General features: G+C 37.1%; 1 protein-coding gene across 1 annotated transcript in view; it reads right to left on the bottom strand.

Annotated features, from left to right (window-relative positions):
• The window catches only part of DLG2 (discs large MAGUK scaffold protein 2), a 2,066,337-nt gene extending 2,054,839 nt beyond the window's left edge, over positions 1–11,498 (bottom strand). Inside the window, 1 exon segment of the mRNA XM_053708663.1 lies at positions 11,397–11,498. Within this exon segment, the coding sequence (XP_053564638.1) occupies positions 11,397–11,498 (102 nt within the window).
• Between the last annotated feature and the right edge of the window lie 8,166 nt (positions 11,499–19,664).

The raw sequence follows: 19,664 nt of genomic DNA, 5'->3' as shown, positions 1-19,664 counted from the left end.
ATATATATATATATATATATATACACACATATAAACACACAAATATATATATGTATTTAACCTTTGCTGCCTTATCCTATAATTCAAAGTTAAAACTGTTGGGTTTTTTAACTCTACCAGAGAGGCTAAAGTTGAACTTCAGAGCTCCAACTGTCCCACATTTAGCGGGATTGTCACAGTTTGGGAGCTCTTTCCCTTCTGCAGTTCTCCTGGACCCAATAAGGATCTAGGCTTGCAAGTCTGCCTAGCCACACCCCTGATTCACCCACTCCCTCTTCAGATCTGCTACCACTCCCCACCCAACTCCACCCCCAAATTGCTGAAATGATATGACTCCACCCCAGATACCCCTGACTAAGCTACAAGCCTCCCCATCCAGGACAGTCTCCATGAAATGTTGTAAGCAACATGCCATACAGTGAGCTCCGTAGGTCATGTATATCTGGTTCCATACTGGTCACAGCAAAGGAGATAAGATAAACATATTCAAGAGGTTTTCTTTATGGGGTGTGGCCTTGGACTGCAAAATAATGTGCATTTTCAGTATAGGTGACAGTACAAAGCTATGTAAATAAGAAGGTGCAGAAGAAATCACACCTTCAGTGGGTGTGAGAAGGAGAGATACTACAAATTTAATTTTCAAATGTTATCTCTAAGGAGTCCATTTATTAATGTGTGGACAGATATGAACTGATATAGCAGATTATGTACGCCGCACATCGATAAATGCTGACAGCATACGCTGTCGTCATTTATCATTGCACCAGCAGTTCTGGTAAACCACCCCCTGCAGATTCGACTGGCCGCTAGCAGGGGGTGTCAATCAGCCCAATTGTATTCGATCAGGCGGATTGCTGTCCGCCACGAGTTAAGGAGCAGCTTCTGAACTTTCGCTTCAGCCGGAACTGAAGCTGAGTGGGTCAGAGGCAGCATACGCTGCTTCTTAAATAGACCCCTAAGTATTGGTCTCACTATTTATACTGTCAAACAAAAGATAATAGGGCATATTTATCAAGCTCCGTACGGAACTTGATGCCCTGTGTTTCCGGTGAGCCTTCAGGTTAGCTGGAAACAGAAGCTATGAAGCAGCGGTCTAAAGACCGCTGCTCCATAACCTGTCCGCCTACTCTGAGGCAGCGGACAGAAATTGCCAGAAATCAACCCCATTAAATACGATCGGGTTGATTGACACCCCCTGATAGCGGCCGCAAATCTGCAAGGGGCGGCATTGCACCAGCCGTTCACAAGAACTACTGGTGCAATGATAAATGCCGAGAGTGTATGCTGTCGGCATTTATCGATGTGTACCGGACATGATCCGCAATATCAGATCATGTCTGCTCGCACCTTATTAAATAGGCCCCAATGAGTGCTTTGTGCGTGTATATATAGAGAGATAAGACAATGTGGTCTATGATCCCTGCAGGCTCAGCCCATTAGATTGGGGTTTGGTTTTAATTAGCAGAAATAACAAAATTAATAAAAAAGAAAACATGTCTTATAAAAAAAAAAACCTTAAGGTGCAATTTCTCACACATTTCAAACCCTGAAGCTGCTATAACAAGTCATTGGAACACATATTAAGGGGAAACAAATTTTACGATGCACTGTCCTTTTAAAACATGCTTTAACCTGTGGAAGCAATATAATCCCAATTTACTGAGATGTTATTTACTAACAGATGTCATATGGATTTCCAATAAGTGTAGGAATGATCCTCCGGGTAGATTTCATCTTGGCCTTGTGACTTAGCTTATGACTCGCAGCACTATTTGTCAACTGCTGGATGACAGGCTGTGTTCAGTAGTTTGACCACATCTGTGACCTGCGTGCTGTAAGGAAGTCAGTAGTCAGCTTATTTATTTAAGGAAACCTTTTATATCAAGAATGACCGAGACAGAAAAAAATGTATAACAGTTAACCAGGCCGAGAGGCAGAAACAGGCAAGTATTGGTAATTATCGCTATATAAAAACTTCTACAAATGGAATAAAGTCCTATTTTCATCTAAGAAACATATTAATAATACCAAATAAAAGATATATTATAATGCAATGAATACATGCTCTAAATTGATGGAAAATTAATATGTTGCATTGCTGATCATAGTTTACTGTGTTGAATAATAACATGTAACAAAAAAGGTCACAATGTCTGTAAATACCAAATAAATGTGATTGAAAATCAATAAACAAATTAAAAATTATACATTCTTACATAAAGACTGTAGATCTCTCTTCTTCTTTAAAACAATGTGTCTTGAAATAAAACCAAGAGAAACAAGATGTGGTACCGTAAAAGCGATCTAAGTACCATACTTAGGCAAGATTACAAGTAGGGTTCTAATAATAGCACGGTATGAGATAAGCAATATCGCTGGACCACACTAAAATTAGTGAACAACTTGATATTGCAAGTCCATGGTAAATCCCATTTACCAGAGAAGGGCTAGCGTGGCCGACATGTCTCTAGCGCAACCTATACTTAGTTTCAATGGATATTGAAACTGCGCTAAATAGCGCTCATATTACATGTTGTAAGTTATAGGTTGCGCTCAAGGTCAAGCTGAATCTTTGCTAGAATATTTAGCGTGACAAGACCAGAAGGAGACCATAAGTGTTATAAAAAAAGTTGCACAAAACACATTGCAACAAAAACATATTAAGCTATTGCACTCATATATACATTTTTATTAAAAATATTTAAATATTTATAAAAATGTTTTAATGAAAGCAACTGTAAATGTTATCAAATATTCAATATCAGTTTCATTTAATTTTTTAACTAAACTAATACTGAATAGTGCAGCAAACGAATATTCTGAAAAATAATTTTTTCTGAATATTCATTACGGATTAATTGTCTAAAATGTATTATTCACTACTGCACAAGTCTAATACAGACACAAATATATATATATATATATATATATATATATATATATATATATATATATATATATATATATATAAAAGTTCATGAAAAAAGCACTCACTGGTCCAGCGACGTCTGTGACAACAAAATAACTTTTATTAATGTGACGTTTCGGGACAGAACAAGTCCCTTCCTCTGACCTTGTTCTGTCTCAAAACGTCACATTAATAAAAGTTATTTTGTTGTCACAGACGTCACAGGACCAGTGAGTGCTTTTTTCACAAACTTTATATTATCCACACAGCAATTGGTGTGTATGCACTCCCACCGACTTGAAACAACTGCCAGGGTGCTCCGTGCATAATATAAAGTTCGTGAAAATACATAAATACATACACTTTTGAGCCCTTCCCAATCAAATACCTTGAAACATGCAATATGATTTGTATTTTTTATTAACATGTTTTAAAGTGTTTTACATAGAAATACCTTAAATTCCTATGTTCTTCCCTTAGGACCCCATATTCAAAACATTGACTGACCGACAAGAAACTGCCTGCTTGGGTTTGCCAAGCTCACAGTCCTTCACTCTGTCGATATATTAAAAAAGGGGGCTGATTCACAAATTACTGGTGAGTGGCAATGTGTCTCCCATAGTAAATTATAGGGATTGCGGCTTCTGCCTAAACTCTGCCGACACTGCCAATTGTCATCACTTTCATTCTAAACAGGGCCCCACATAGTGTATCACATGAGTAACAACCAATAAACCAAATATCCCAAATGCAGGGTATTTACAAAAGTCATCAATACCAAACAAACATTGTTTGTCTACAAACTGAGGTTCTGAGTTCCCAGCTATCTCTGCTCCAGTCAAACTCAAAATTATCTAGGGTTGTCTGTTTGTACCTAGACACCCATGTGATACGCTATGTGGCACTCTCTGTTTGTATTTGAATAACCATCACTGGCCTAAAGTCCTAAGCCATGTCAGTGGGGCAGTCAGTGGCTATTAGGGATTATTTATCTTGTTATTGGACATTACATTGGATATTTTTTGTATTTTTTTGGGTCTTATTGTTTAAATAGGAATACATTTCACTAGTGTGAAAAAGAGCATTCCCTTGTTGTCATCTATAGTTGCATAGTGCTCCCTCCATGTCTCCATGGCCTCTAGTTGTAAGAAATACGTAATGTCAATATGAGCTATATATTGGGGATAGTGGATTGAAAGTCAGCATATTTCCTAGTGCCCCGGGCAGCCTAAAACCTAAATACTAATAATACATTATTGAATGATTTTGATCTGACAGGACTGGCAAAGACACCAATAATAAACCAAACAATAAGAACAAAATATTCAAAGCAACAATTTCCTCTCTCAATACTGTAACCTCTGCCTCCAGCCACCAACACCAGGTGCCCTGCGAAGCAAAAATACTTCTAGTAACCTTGGCGCTAGTGACCAGAGCATGAACAAGTCACTAAATCTATGAGACCTATATAATAACTTTGAGGCAATACAAAGTAGGGAAATTCTGTGTAGGATGTAGGTCGAATTTGATATTAGAGGTGTAAAGACTACTGTGTGTTTAATCCCCGCAAATGGGTTAAACACAGTAGAAATAAAGCTGGGGACTTGCAGAGCACTGCTGGTCCCGAGTGGAAAATGCAGCTGATCCAATCAAAAGCACTATTCCACATTTGAGTCAAGTGGTACTTCTACTGTGTGTTTAAGCCCTTTGCTTGGGTTTTATAAACAGTACTGCATGGTTGATATTCTAAAAATGACATGCACTAATGAATTAGAGAATTTACTTTTTGGACTAGAGTGTCCTTTTAAGAATCCATCCCCTACAATATTTGAAAGAACTGGGGCTAATCCAGGGGCATACAAAGACTTCATTGAGCCCCAGGCCAAAAGCTGTAGCAGGCTCCCCTATTTCAACATCATCACAGTCGCCTAATAGCATAACTCATCAGCAAGCCTGATTCATAACATACACCCATATTCAACATAATGGAAGCTGTCTGGTATAGACCTCACAAGACTATATGAAGATTTGCAGCCTTCCTGTTTAAATATGGAGAAAGGTTTTTCAGTACAGTCAGAAGGTTGTGGCCATCTTGGAGACCCTGCTACCATATTTAGCAAATCCATACACTTTCCTTATTCTTTGAGCCCTGGGGCGCGATCCGATATAGATCGCAGTTTGCGGCGCAAGCGAGGGAACCGGCGTCGCCCGCAGTTTCAGCTCGCAACTCGAGCTATCCCATATAAGTCGCCGTCAGATGCTAACGTGCCGTAAGTCTGACAAACCAGCGATGTCCAGAAATCTGCGCAAGTACAAATTTCTGGCGTCGCCAGTGACTTGCGCCACGTTAGAAACTGCCGGCGCCTATAAAACCTGACTAAAGTCTAAAACACCCGCACTGTCTAACACGCCTCCCTAACATAGCCCGACAAGTCTAACACGCCTCCCTAACATAGCCCGACACGTCTAACCCTCTATCCGCTATCCCCCCTCACTAGCCTAACCATAAAAAAGCTATTAACCCCTAAACCGCCGCTCCCGTACCCCGCCGCAACCTAATAAAGTTATTAACCCCTAAACCGCTGCTCCCGTACCCCGCCGCCAGCTATATTATATCTATAACCCCCTAAAGTGAGCCCCTAACACTGCCGCCATCTATATTAAAATTATTAACCCCTAATGTAAGCCCCTTACACCACCGCCATCTCTATTAAAATGATTAACCCCTAATTTAATCTACCTACCCCGCCGCCAGCTATATTATCTATATTAACCCTAAGTATATTATAGTTAATATAGGTATTACATTATATATATTAACTATATTAACCCTAATTATATTAGGGTTAATATAGTTAATATAGTTACTATAGTATTTATATTAACTATATTAACTCTATCTAACCCTAACAACCCTAACTAAATTTATATTAAATTAATCTAATTCATTTATAAACTAAAATATTCCTATTTAAATCTAAATACTTACCTATAAAATAAACCCTAAGATAGCTACAATATAATTAATAATTACATTGTAGCTATGTTAGGGTTAATATTTATTTTACAGGTAAATTGTTAATTATTTTAACTAGGTATAATAGATATTAAATAGTTATTAACTATTTAATATCTACCTAGTTAAAATAATTACCCAATTACCTGTAAAATAAATCCTAACCTAAGTTACAAATACACCTACACTATCAATAAATTTAATAAACTACAAACATCTATCTAAAAATACAATTAAATTAACTAAACTAAATTACAAAAAAAAAACAAACACTAAATTACAAAAAATAAAAAAAAGATTACAAGATTTTTAAGCTAATTACACCTATTCTAAGCCCCCTAATAAAATAATAAACCCCCAAAATAAAAAAAAATTCCCTGCCCTATTCTAAATTAAACAAATTTCAAAGCTCTTTACCTTACCAGCCCTTAAAAGGGCCTTTTGTGGGGCATGCCCCAAAGAATTCAGCTCTTTTGCATACAAATACAATACCCCCCCCCATTACAACCCACCACCCACATACCCCTATTCTAAAACCACCCAAACCCCCCTTAAAAAAGCCTAACACTACCCCCCTGAAGATCTCCCTACCTTGTCTTCACCACACCGGGCCGAACTCCTGATCCGATCCGGGCGATGTCTTCCTCCAAGCGGCAAAGAATAATTCTTCCTCCGGCGATGTCTTCCTCCAAGCGGCAAAGAAGAATTCTTCCTCCGGCGACGTCTTCCTCCAAGCGGCAGCAAAGTCTTCATTCTTCCGGCGGCATCTTCAATCTTCTTTCTTCGCTCCGCCGCCGCGGAGCATCCATCCCGGCCGACTGCTGAACTACGAATGAGGTACCTTTAAATGACGTCATCCAAGATGGCGTCCGCCGAATTCCGATTGGCTGATAGGATTCTATCAGCCAATCGGAATTAAGTTAGAAAAATCTGATTGGCTGATTGAATCAGCCAATCAGATTCAAGTTCAATCCGATTGGCTGATCCAATCAGCCAATCAGATTGAGCTCGCATTCTATTGGCTGTTCCACCGGGATGGATGCTCCGCGGCGGCGGAGCGAAGAAAGAAGATTGAAGATGCCGCCGGAAGAATGAAGACTTTGCTGCCGCTTGGAGGAAGACGTCGCCGGAGGAAGAATTCTTCTTTGCCGCTTGGAGGAAGACATCGCCCGGATCGGATCAGGAGTTCGGCCCGGTGTGGTGAAGACAAGGTAGGGAGATCTTCAGGGGGGTAGTGTTAGGCTTTTTTAAGGGGGGTTTGGGTGGTTTTAGAATAGGGGTATGTGGGTGGTGGGTTGTAATGGGGGGGGTATTGTATTTGTATGCAAAAGAGCTGAATTCTTTGGGGCATGCCCCACAAAAGGCCCTTTTAAGGGCTGGTAAGGTAAAGAGCTTTGAAATTTGTTTAATTTAGAATAGGGCAGGGAATTTTTTTTATTTTGGGGGTTTATTATTTTATTAGGGGGCTTAGAATAGGTGTAATTAGCTTAAAAATCTTGTAATCTTTTTTTTATTTTTTGTAATTTAGTGTTTTTTTTTTTTGTAGTTTAGTTAATTTAATTGTATTTTTAGATAGATGTTTGTAGTTTATTAAATTTATTGATAGTGTAGGTGTATTTGTAACTTAGGTTAGGATTTATTTTACAGGTAATTGGGTAATTATTTTAACTAGGTAGCTATTAAATAGGTAATACCTATTTAATAGCTATTATACCTAGTTAAAATAATTAACAATTTACCTGTAAAATAAATATTAACCCTAACATAGCTACAATGTAATTATTAATTATATTGTAGCTATCTTAGGGTTTATTTTATAGGTAAGTATTTAGATTTAAATAGGAATATTTTAGTTTATAAATGAATTAGATTAATTTAATATAAATTTAGTTAGGGTTAGATAGAGTTAATATAGTTAATATAAATACTATAGTAACTATATTAACTATATTAACCCTAATATAATTAGGGTTAATATAGTTAATATATATAATGTAATACCTATATTAACTATAATATACTTAGGGTTAATATAGATAATATAGCTGGCGGCGGGGTAGGTAGATTAAATAAGGGATTAATCATTTTAATAGAGATGGCGGCAGTGTAAGTGGCTTACATTAGGGGTTAATAATATTAATATAGCTGGCGGCGGTATAGGGGGATTAGATTAGGATGGTCCTCCTAGAGGTGTGGGCCTGGTCAGTTTAGACAAGCATAGATATGGTCATGGCCTTAGTGGCCACAAATTCCCTCTCTAGAAACCCCCCAGCAATGGAAATAAGTGTCCAGAGCCAACCACAAAACCAAAAACCAGAGAATTTGTATTGATATATGATACCTGTATAGGGTTCAAATGCAAAAAAGCAGTTCTGAGTCAATTTCCCTTTAGGGCTGTAGTAATGTAAAAAAAATTGGTCTATTCAAAGTAAATACCAATCCCAGAAGACCATGTATCTCCCAACTCACTCTCCCATTTTGTTCAAAGACTTTAACATAATATAAAGTAACCCAACTCACAATTCTTGTATTGCAACTGTAATTATTTCTGAAAGTGTAACTATTGTTTTATGGGTTTTTTTTTCTCTTGAACAGAAAATACTACTGCCTCAAAAAGTTAAACATATTTTAGCCAAGATCAAAAATGTCAATAAGTATATTAATTACATGGAAGTCCAGATTAAATGTTCATGATTCATATGGAGCATGCAATAAAAAAAAAAAAATCCAATTTACTGCCATTATCACATTTATATTATTTTCTTTTCTTTTTTTTTAAGAGAGAGAGAGAGAGAAAGAGAAAGAGAGAGAGAGAGAGAGAGAGAGAGAGAGAGAGAGAGAGACTCCTGTGTACCTCCCTCTACTGGGGAACCATACAAAATGAGAGCTGTAACTTTTTTGCACTGACCTTAAAGGGACATGAAACCCAAAACATTTATTTCATGATTCTGAAAGAACATGCAATTAAAACAACTTTCCAATTTACTTCTATTATTTAATTTGCTTCCTTCTCTTGTTATCCTTTGTTGAAAGGTTTATCTAGGTAAGCTCATGAGCAGCAGAGAACCTAGGTTCTAGCAGCTGGTTGTTGGCTGCATATTTATGCATATTTGTATTGGCTCACCCATGTTTTCAGTCAGAAACCAGTAGTGCATTGCTGCTACTTTAACAAATTATACTAAAAAGAATGAAGCCAATCTGCTAATAGAAATAAATTAGAAAGTTGTTTAAAATTGTATGTTCTACCTAAATCATAAAGATTTTTAGGGGGTTTCATGTCCCTTTAATAAATGAAAGCATTATTTTAATTTGGTCATTTGTAGCATCTACATATTATTAAAATAACACATCAGGAATACTGCATTTCATGCAGTGAATATACTGCAGTCATGCTTTGTTACAGTGCAGTCAGTGATTTCTAGTATGAGATTTTGTACGTAAAGGGATATTATGTGTTCAAGGACTTCCTCAGCATGAATCCCTATAAGTTATAATCTGATTAGCATTCCTCCTACATAGACCAGCATCAGTTGATTCACTTAATGAGTCAGTGCATGTACTTTAAGGATAAACCATTGAAAGCATCAATCAAGGCAACTGTTAAATACCAAAACATAGCTTTGTCATGTTACATTTTAATATCAATGAGCTTATGCTTTTAATGACTGTGCATCATTTTAATATACTGTCAAAGAATATATGGTAAAGAATTTGACTTTCATTGGATAAACTATAAACATTCACAGACATCTTATGGACAGTTAAAGGGACATGGTATTTAAAAAATGTTCAGTTTTATCTATAATCTATCTATCTATCTATCTATCTATCTATCTATCTATCTGAGCAGCAGTTAAAGGGACACTTTTTTGTTTTGTGAAATAGTTAACCAGAGCACTGAGGACACGGTAATCATTCTAGCATAAATTGCTATTGCGTTCAAGCAATCTCATTTACTTTCAACTTGTATTACCAGCAGTAAACCCAACAAGCACAAACACCTGCGATAAACCCCTTATCGCTCGCGTGTAAATGTTAGCACTCCACTTGTAATTTGGCCCTATATGTTAAGTTAGGGGGGGCATCTAACTTCTTGATCAGTGCTTATCTTTTTGCTTAAAGGGATAGTCAAGTCCCAAAAAACTTTCATGATTCAAATAGGTCATGTAATTTTAAACAACTTTCCAATTTACTTTTATCACCAATTTTGCTTTGTTCTCCTGGTATTCTTAGTTGAAAGCTAAACCTAGGAGGTTTATATGCTAATTTCTTAGACCTTAAAGGCCACCTCTAATCTAAATGCATTTTGAGTTTTTCACCACTAGATTGCGTTAATTTATGTGTTTTATATAGATAACATTGAGCTCATGCACATGAATTTACTGAGGAGTAAATTGATTGGCTATGATGCAAGTCTGTCAAACTAAAAAGAGGGGCTTTCTGCAGAGGCTTAGATACAAGGTAATTACAGAGGTAAAATGTATTGTTATATCTATGTTGGTTATGCAAAAATGGGGAATGGGTAATTAAGGGATCCATCTTTTAAAACAACAACAATTCTGGTGTTGACTGTTCCTTTAACATATCACAGACTTTGCTTCCAGTCTTCACCCTTTAAGGCTAATAGGCTGATTTATATTAACCACAGTAAGCTAAAGGAAAAGCAGGAATTGTGTGTGAGTGAATTGAACAGTAAGATATAAAATAACATCCTTAGCGCCACTGGATAATTATAATGTATACAAATACTCAGCAGAACCTTTAACAATAGGTAGATAAAAACATAACAATAACTGCTTCCTGCGTCATACAGGTGGTCCTTGTTATAAAAGACTTAAATGTCACAGTTCCTGGTATTCATTGGCCAATACTTTGTGTTACTTATAAAGTCTCTGAACACCGTATTACAGTTTAAACACCACATAACGTCTCAGGCAAGGGACAGCAAATAAACAGAACTTCAGCAGTGCTGATGAACTGGAACTACACAAGGCAACTCTCACAAAACCTTCTACCAATTAACCCTAACCATGCCTGTGTCATAAATACATGTAAATGATATACAATTGCTACTTTTAGCAATGCTAAGTGGGTTTCTGAAGAATATTACACATCATCAATTTTCAAATGTTATTGTTCCTGTGTTACCATCCCAAGTACAGATGAATTACAATAATTCATATTCCTTTATCAGCTGTGGATTTTTGAGGTGACCCTTGTAGTATAATTTGGAGCACAACAATATTATTTTAGATGAGCCAAAAATGTCTGAATTGTCCAGTTTGAATTATTCATATCATTATTTTATTTAGAAACAAAAACAAAACAAAAAAAGTGTGCATAATATTGCTTTATTTATAATGATAATATGTGTTCAAACATACATTTCCAGAACTTAGATTGCTTCAGAACACAGAGGGGGCTGAGTGAGATCTTGCACAGTGTCATAAACATGCAATATTAAAGCCTTACCTTGCATCCAAACATCAACGACAAAGTGCTGTTGGTGCATGCAACTTTGCAGTGGCAAATCATTGGGGTAAAGTAGTCAATGTTGATATCAATAGGGGACATTCCTTTAGTTCCACTGCATTGTCATCCTCACAGGGACAAGTAGCCAATACCAACACATGAAGAGAAACCTTGTGTTGCTTTTGTTATCCACATCTCAAACATTACATATCTACCTGTGCTCCATTCAAGTAATTCTTTTTTCAACTGATGTATCATCAATGATGCAGCATTGATCATAAAAAGGAATTCCCTTCCGCTGAAATAGTTTTACATTAGGAAGCATGAGATAAAAAAAAAAAAAAAGCAAGTGTGGAGAATTAGCATGTAAAATGCTGTAACGCCTACTCTGTACAATCACATAGGGTTGTCATGCCAGCTCAAGTAGGATGAAATGATTCCATCTGAAGCAAGACACTGCAGCTTGTGGTTTTGGTAGGAAGCCAGTGAGTTACTGCAATACATGCAAAAAAAGAAAAGAGAAAAAAAAAATTCTGCTTCTCTGCTCCAATTCCTTGTGTTTTCAGTCTGCATTCAAAGGAGGGTTTAACTGAAAGACTGGAGAAGGAAAATCAATTGCATCAAGTGAATCACTTCTCAGAGCAAGAGAGAGGAAGATGCAATCCCTTCCTATTCTAACAAAAGGTACCTCACCAGGAAACAAGTGCAGGGAACCCACAGATGTCTGCTCTGCAATTGGAGAAATCACATCACATCCAGCCACAGCTTCCCTCTTGCAAATAAGCTTTCTCCAGGCATAACAGCTTCAAGCAGATCAAAGAGTAAATCATGCTCCAGTAGGTAGTAAAATGCTGCACAGTAATCATAGCAAACTGTCTGCTGCAACATAGCACAAACCCCAGTGCAGTCATGTGCAAGGAGGATGCATGGAGACAATATTATGAGTTTATACTAAGTTATATGCTAGTGTGAAACATGACATGTTAGAGGAACTGTAAATAATAAAAGCTGTATAATATTTTAGGAATATTTTAGGAAGCATAAGGAAACCCTAAATTACTTATCTGCAGCAGAACTAGAACTTAATGCAAAATCAAATGGGCATTAAAGAAAACATTTATTTCACTATGGATTGTTTAATTATGAATAGTAAAAAAACAAAAAAAAACCTTTGCAATACACTTTGCACAATATCCTCTAGGATTCATAATGCTGATCCTGTAACATTCTATACAGTAACTGCTTAAAGGGACATCGTTCATGAATCAGATAAAGCATTTTAAAAATCTTTCCAATTTACATGTATCTAATTTATTTCGCTCTCTTGTTATTCTTAGTTGAAAAGGATAACTAGGTAGCCTCAGGAGCTGCTGGTTGGTGCCTGCCTCATGTTTTTGGGTCACCCAATGAATTTAGCTAGCTCCCTGTGGTGCTTTGCTGCTACTTCAACAAAGGATACCAATAGAATGAAGCAAATTAGATAATACAGGATATTTAAAAGTTGTTTAAAATTGTATTCTCTATCTGAAAAAAAAAATTGTGTTTCATGTCCCTTTAACTGCTTGATCAGTGTGGGGATTCCTATATGCTTGTCACAGCAAAGATAAGATAAATTATATTTAAGAGACTTTTCAAGGGGTATGTACCTTAGCTGCAAAATAGAGCACATTTTGCTATAAATTAACAGTTTTCTACGCAGATATTTAGCATATTATGTTGAAAGCATCAAACATATTTTCAGAATAAATTACTTGCATGAAATAATAATAATAATAATAATAATATTGGTAATAACAAAATTAAGAACAGTTCAGCATTTATGGGGAAGTTTTTTTTAAATCTTTTGCAGTCTTTGTTTAATAGATGTGCTGTATAAACCTACTTTTTATGTGTTGCTCAAGGAATATATATATATATATATATATATATGATTACATTTGGACAATGTATTTTTCTATTTTATTACCAACTATGATATAAATGTATTTTTCTCAACTCCCGACTTGCCATTTAACTTTTATACACGCTGTAAAAGTTAAAGGAGGTACTGAAAATTATTACCAAAGTGGTTTCAAAAGAAATGTTACTAAATATGTATGAGATCTAATATTTATGGAAAAGAAGACCATAATTACGTACAGTCTATGCTTCCAACCAAAATCTAGATCTCTTGAGAATTCTCTCTCTATCAGAGTGTGTATCTAGTGTAACACATTTTCAGCTTTCCCTCAATACAGACTAAGAATAAGGCAAAAAAGTTCAAGTAGTAATTGACATAGCTGTAAATACTTATTTTTAAAGCAGTGGACAAATGCTGCAGAAAAGAAATCAGGAATGTGCCCATTCTTTCTCCAACTGAACATGCTTTGTACACACATACTCGCGTAGAAACATGGAAACATAGATATTGTTGGCAGCTAAGAGCCATAGGCCCAGCAAGTCTGCCTGATATTACCTAAAAGTATAAACTTATCTAGTTGGTAGGATAGCCTTATGCTTGTCCCAGGCATTTTTAAAGTCGCCCACAGTGTTTGTCATTACTACCTCTTGAGGAAGTTTATTCCATAAATCAATCATTCTTTCTGTTAAGAAGTGCTCAAATTAATCCTGAATCTACTACCCTTTAGCTTGAGATCATGACCCCTTGTTCTTGAATTTTCCATTTTATGTCAAATACCCACAGCCTCGGTTTTACTAAGCCCTTTAATGCCCTTTTAACGTACTTTAAGCCCTTCAACATATTTGAAACTTGCTATCATATCACGTGTGTGTGTATATATATATATATATATATATATATAGATATCAAAATAACAAGAGTATTGCATTGAGCAATGATACTTTTTTATTGGACTAACTATACATTTATAAGTTGACAAGCTTTTGGAAGAGTTCCTTCCTTTATCAAGTGTGAAGCAATACTGACCAATTCAATGGAATTTACAGATTATATCTTAAAACACAGAATAATTGATCATCTGCCGCCCTGAAGCGTGATGAGACAGTGAGGGACAGGGAGTCAGGGAAATGTAATGTTATCAAGCAATAATCATTATATTTGTATTCATTTTATTATTGCCGATTCGCCCCTCCTCCAGACCTGAAATCATATGACTTAATTGGCTGGCTTACTTAGATGATGATGATAATCATCTTTCATCTAGATCATGGGCCGGCCGGCCCAGCTATACTATAGCCTATGGGAAATATGGGCGCGCATGTGGTGACAGACAGTGGAGGCGGAGTTTATCACTTGCGCAGCCTGGCCTGCCTAAGCTGAACTGACTGAGTGAGAGGGAAATCGTTCCTGTCTGAGACTCACACTGCAGCAGCAGCACCACCAGACTACACAGATGACTAGAGTGTGAAGTCGAGTGAGGTAGGAAGCCGGAACTAGCCTAGGACTGGTGGGGTGGCGCTGGTGGGGACTGAGGGCCACTTGGGCGGCTGGCAGAGCAGAATATGCTGATGGGTCACGTGGGTGGACTGTCTTGCTGTCAGTGACATATTTGACAAGGCAAGTTCAAGAGTCAGTTGTGTTGAGTGAGTGAGGGTGGGCCTGCGGCTGAGGTGGACCAAGGAGGACAGGTGACTGACAAGTACAACTTTCTGTGAGTCTGGTCTCGACTGTGACACAGCCAGGTGAGTGGTGACAGGTCAGGTCCAGGCAGGACCAATGGAGGCAGTGTAAAAAAATGTGATTGCATTGCGGCCCGGGTGTGGCACTCTGTGGGATACTACTGTATGTAAAGAATTCTTTGCCACCACTTTCACTAAATTTGCTATCTGAGCTGAGCACTAGTAATAATAATAATTTAACCCCATGGCTGCTTTAAGGTTAAAATTAAGGCGTTAATCTTGCACTAGAAAAATTATGTTGAAATGGCAAACGTCAGATCACCACAAAGGCTTCTGATGGTGAGGGACACTCTTGTGGGGGCTGGGGAACTATATCACAGTAATGCTTCATCCCTGCCTCCCAGCACTTCAGGTATCAATTGGGGCAATTACACAGCCGTGCAGTTATTGTGGCCAAGCACCAATGATTTTCAGAATGGGAGACATCTTGTGATGTTACTGAGAATTAGACTAAGGGGCAAGCAATTCTATAATGTACGATATATCTATCCTTTATTAAAAACCTTTTGAATGTTGAAATATTTTTAATGACAGTCAATAAAGATATCTATATTAGAGGATAACAAGTATAATTTAAATTTAGAAGCCAGAAGGAATATTGAGGAGTTAAACTCAAATGCTTTAGGAGACAATGGGAATAATTTTAGAGGAGCCAAATCCTTGCCCCCTGGCAAGCTGGGCTCTGTAAATCTAAGCCATGGCTTCTCTCTGTTTGTCTGTCTATCTAAGTTTGGCTCCTCCATATTGTGAAATAAATGTTCACCTTTGTTGGATTCTCTGTATTTCTACACTGTGTATGTGTAAATCTATCTATCTATCTATCTATCTATCTATCTATCTATCTATCTATCTATCTATCTATATATCTATATATATATATACACACACAAAATATATATATTTGTGTGTGTATATTTATTTATATATATATATATTTATATATATATATATATAGTTAGTGTGTGTGTATATATATATATATATATATATATATATATATATATATAAAATTGTTATGAAGTTTGATTTGTTATGTGGCATAACCATTGTTTGTTTTGTTATGCAGCGCTACCACTGTTTGATTTGTTATGTGGAATAAACATTGTTTGATTTTCTTTGCAGTACTACCACTGTTTGATGTGTTATGTGGCGTTACTATTGTTTGATTTGTTATGCAGAGCTACCACTGTCTGATGTGTTATTTGGCGCATCCGATGTTTGAATTGTTATGCAGAACTACCACTGTTTGATTTGCTTTGCTGCGCTATCACTGTTTGATTTGCATTTAGCCATCAATTAGCAAAAAGCTACTCGGGTGATGATCCAAAAATGGACAGGCTCCTAAGCTTACAATCCTACTTTTCAAATACAGATTGCAAGAGAAGGAAACAAAATTGATAATAGGAGTAAATGAGAAATTTGCTTAAAATTGCATGCTTCTGTCTGAATCATGAAATCATGGTGGGGGGGGCAAAATGTATTCTTGCCTGTGTGGCCAAAAATCCTAGCACTGGCTCTGCAGACAGTGTCCAGTGTAGGAGAACAGACAGGGGAAATATATAGCTATACATAGAGCATATACATTACATAAAGTTATATGTCAACATTGAATCAATATCTATAAAGATGTGAAATTGTATATACAGGGGGAATACAAAAGTTAAAAAAGACAAAAGTGTGTACATAGGATTACCTGTGTACCAATGTATACAGAATGTGGAATATACAATGTAATTGACTAAATGAAAGTACATTACAAAAAAAATTGATAATGTGTTAAGAATCCAGAGTCCACATTTAGTCCAGAATTAAACAAGCTGAAGTGCATTATCATTTTCATTTCAAAGGTTTTTCTTTCCATAGTGTTTTTGAAGTTGCCTCTGAGAATTTTGATTTTGAGATTTTGGATGGAGTGGTCAGGTTGGGTAAATTGGTGACCAACAGGGGTGCAGCTTTTTGTTTCACAGTGGTTTTTGATTGAGTGTCTGTGTAAGTTCATCCGAAGGTGCAGTTTTTGGCTTGTTTCTCCAATATAGCATCCCACTTCACATGCAGTGCAATATATCATGTATACCACATTTGCAGATATACATGAATATGCCCGTTTAATGTTATAGGATTTATTATTGTGATTTGCTGTGCTGCTTTCACAAACGTGTTGACACAGTTTGCAGAGAGCTTTAAAGCAGCACTTGGTTCCATTCTGAGTGTTCTTTTTCTCAAGGGGTAGCTTCCTATGTACTAGTTTCTGCTTTAGGTTAGGTGGTTGTCTGTATGCCAGGATTGGGGGTTTTGGAAATATTTTTTGAGTGTGGGATCCTCTAGGAGTAGTGGCTGTAAGTCTTTTATGATTTTTCATATCCCTTCCACAGCTGGGTTGTATTTGACTACTAGTGGGATATGTTTTTCTTCTCCCTGTATTGTAGTAGGTGTTCACGTGGAGTATTGAGGGTGTTCACGTGGAGTATTGAGGGCAGAGTTAATTTTTTTATTTATAATCCTTGTTTTGTAACCTTTTTCTCTGAATGATTGGGACAGTGTGATGAGGTGTTTGTCACGGTCCTTGGTATCTGAGCAAATTCTGTGGTATCTTGTAGCCTGACTGTAGATTATGGATTTTTTAATGTGATTGATATTTCCCCTGTCTGTTCTCCTACAATGGACACTGTCTGCCTGTTACCTAAGCCCCCTCATGATTTTTAAGACACCTCCTACTCTCCCTGCACTTTCTGTCTTCTTAGCTATTCTGTGTTTTAAGATATAATCTGTAAATTCCATTGAATTGGTCAGTATTGCTTCAGACTTGATAAAGGAAGGAACTCTTTCGAAAGCTTGTAAACTTATAAATGTATAGTTAGTCCAATAAAAAAGTATCATTGCTCAATGCAATACTCTTGTTATTTTGATATCTAAATCTCTGGACTGACACGGCTACTCCAATCAACGTATATATATATATTTGCTACCAGTCAAAAGTTTTAGAACACCTCAGTTTTTCTAGTATTGATAGAAATGTACACCATTTATCATGATCACCTAATACAGCTCATCTAATAACAGGGATATGGGACACCACACCTTACAACCACACAGCAGGTACACAGTGAGACTGTGGAGCACAGGAGTTTGCACTTCCCCTAACAACCTGGTACTCACATAGCCTACCAGAAAGAAAGATTGAGGAGCGGTGTGACAGGCCATGATAGGATGGAGGAGGAGTCTATTCCTGCATTGGAAATCTCCCTGAGCAAAAATCTAGGGTGGAGATCTGGAAGTCCCAATAACCAGATAGGTAGATACTGCTGTGCTAAAGCCATTATTATCAGTTATTTGTAGAGCGCCAACAGATTCTGAAGTGCTAATGTGTAAGCCTACACATGGCAGATACATTTAGTAGTGATTACCGCCGGACAGCCACCATTAGAATAGCGATAATAATAAAATATATATATATATGTTAAAAAATTTCTATACAAACGGTATAAGAAGGAATGGTGGTTATTGTGCCCCTTTTGCACATTAAACGCTTGACCCAGTATAACCAGGTACGTGCCGGGGCAGCCCTCTCCTCCTACTGCCATTGACAGCTCCTCCTGCAGCCGGCATCTCCGCACTGATCTGGGAAGTGAATGCAGAAACACGCATATTTCAAAACCTCAGAGAGAATGCCCCTTTTGCACATTAAACGCTTGACCCAGTATAGCCAGGTACGTGCTGGGGCAGCCCTCTCCTCCTACTGCCAGTGACAGCTCCTCCTGTAGCCGGCATCTCCGCACTGATCTGGGAAGTGAATGCTGAAACCCAATCTGCCGCCTTTGGCAGGTTCCTTGATTGCCTAGGCAACAACATGTAGCTACCAATAGAAAAAGGTATGTAGACTTCATCCATATGCAGATAAAAGTCAAATATTTATTGTATCTAAAGTATAGATAGCATTTTCAAACTCATGTCATACCAGCAAATGATCTGACCCATTTCCTGTGCCACCAGGCACACTTCCTCAATAACATGCCCCTGTTATTAATCATATGAATGTCATATGTATTTTGGCATGATGGGCATACTTCTATAGTCACTTCAGGACCCCAACCCTACAAATGTTTTTTTTTTTTTAATATTTGAGTCACACTTGCACTGTCATGATTGTCACTAACAGTACTGGCATTATTAAAATCGGGTTTTTAAAAATAGATTGCTCAATCACAACCTTCATAGGAACCTATTGTAATCCATTTCAATCCACATCACAACTAAACCATCTGAATACATCATTTATTTTGTCAGGATGGGCAGACTGTGCACAATTTTTCTATCACTATATGGTCTCTAAACTTTTACAAGTATTTTTATTTTTTATAATAATTATTTATAGTGTATGTTAAAGCAACAGACAAGGGGCAGCGAACAAGTGTTGGAGTGGGTGCACAGGCATAGAGTCTTTGTATCACATATGGTAAGGCTGCCCTCTCATTCACAATTCCTGGACCAATGTCCTATGAGACATTAACAAATATTTAATAGTTAATTTGCCCTAGATCCAGTAATTTTTTAAGTTAAGTTATCCCTTAACCTTAAGTGTAAATGATGTAATAAAATGAGTACATTGCCAGTCAACTATGCTAAGCAGTT

This window comes from Bombina bombina, chromosome 3 (genome assembly GCF_027579735.1).
Source record: "Bombina bombina isolate aBomBom1 chromosome 3, aBomBom1.pri, whole genome shotgun sequence".
Lineage (NCBI taxonomy): Eukaryota > Metazoa > Chordata > Amphibia > Anura > Bombinatoridae > Bombina > Bombina bombina.
Note: the sequence above shows the minus strand (reverse complement) of the source record. Positions and strands in the feature narration are given on the sequence as shown.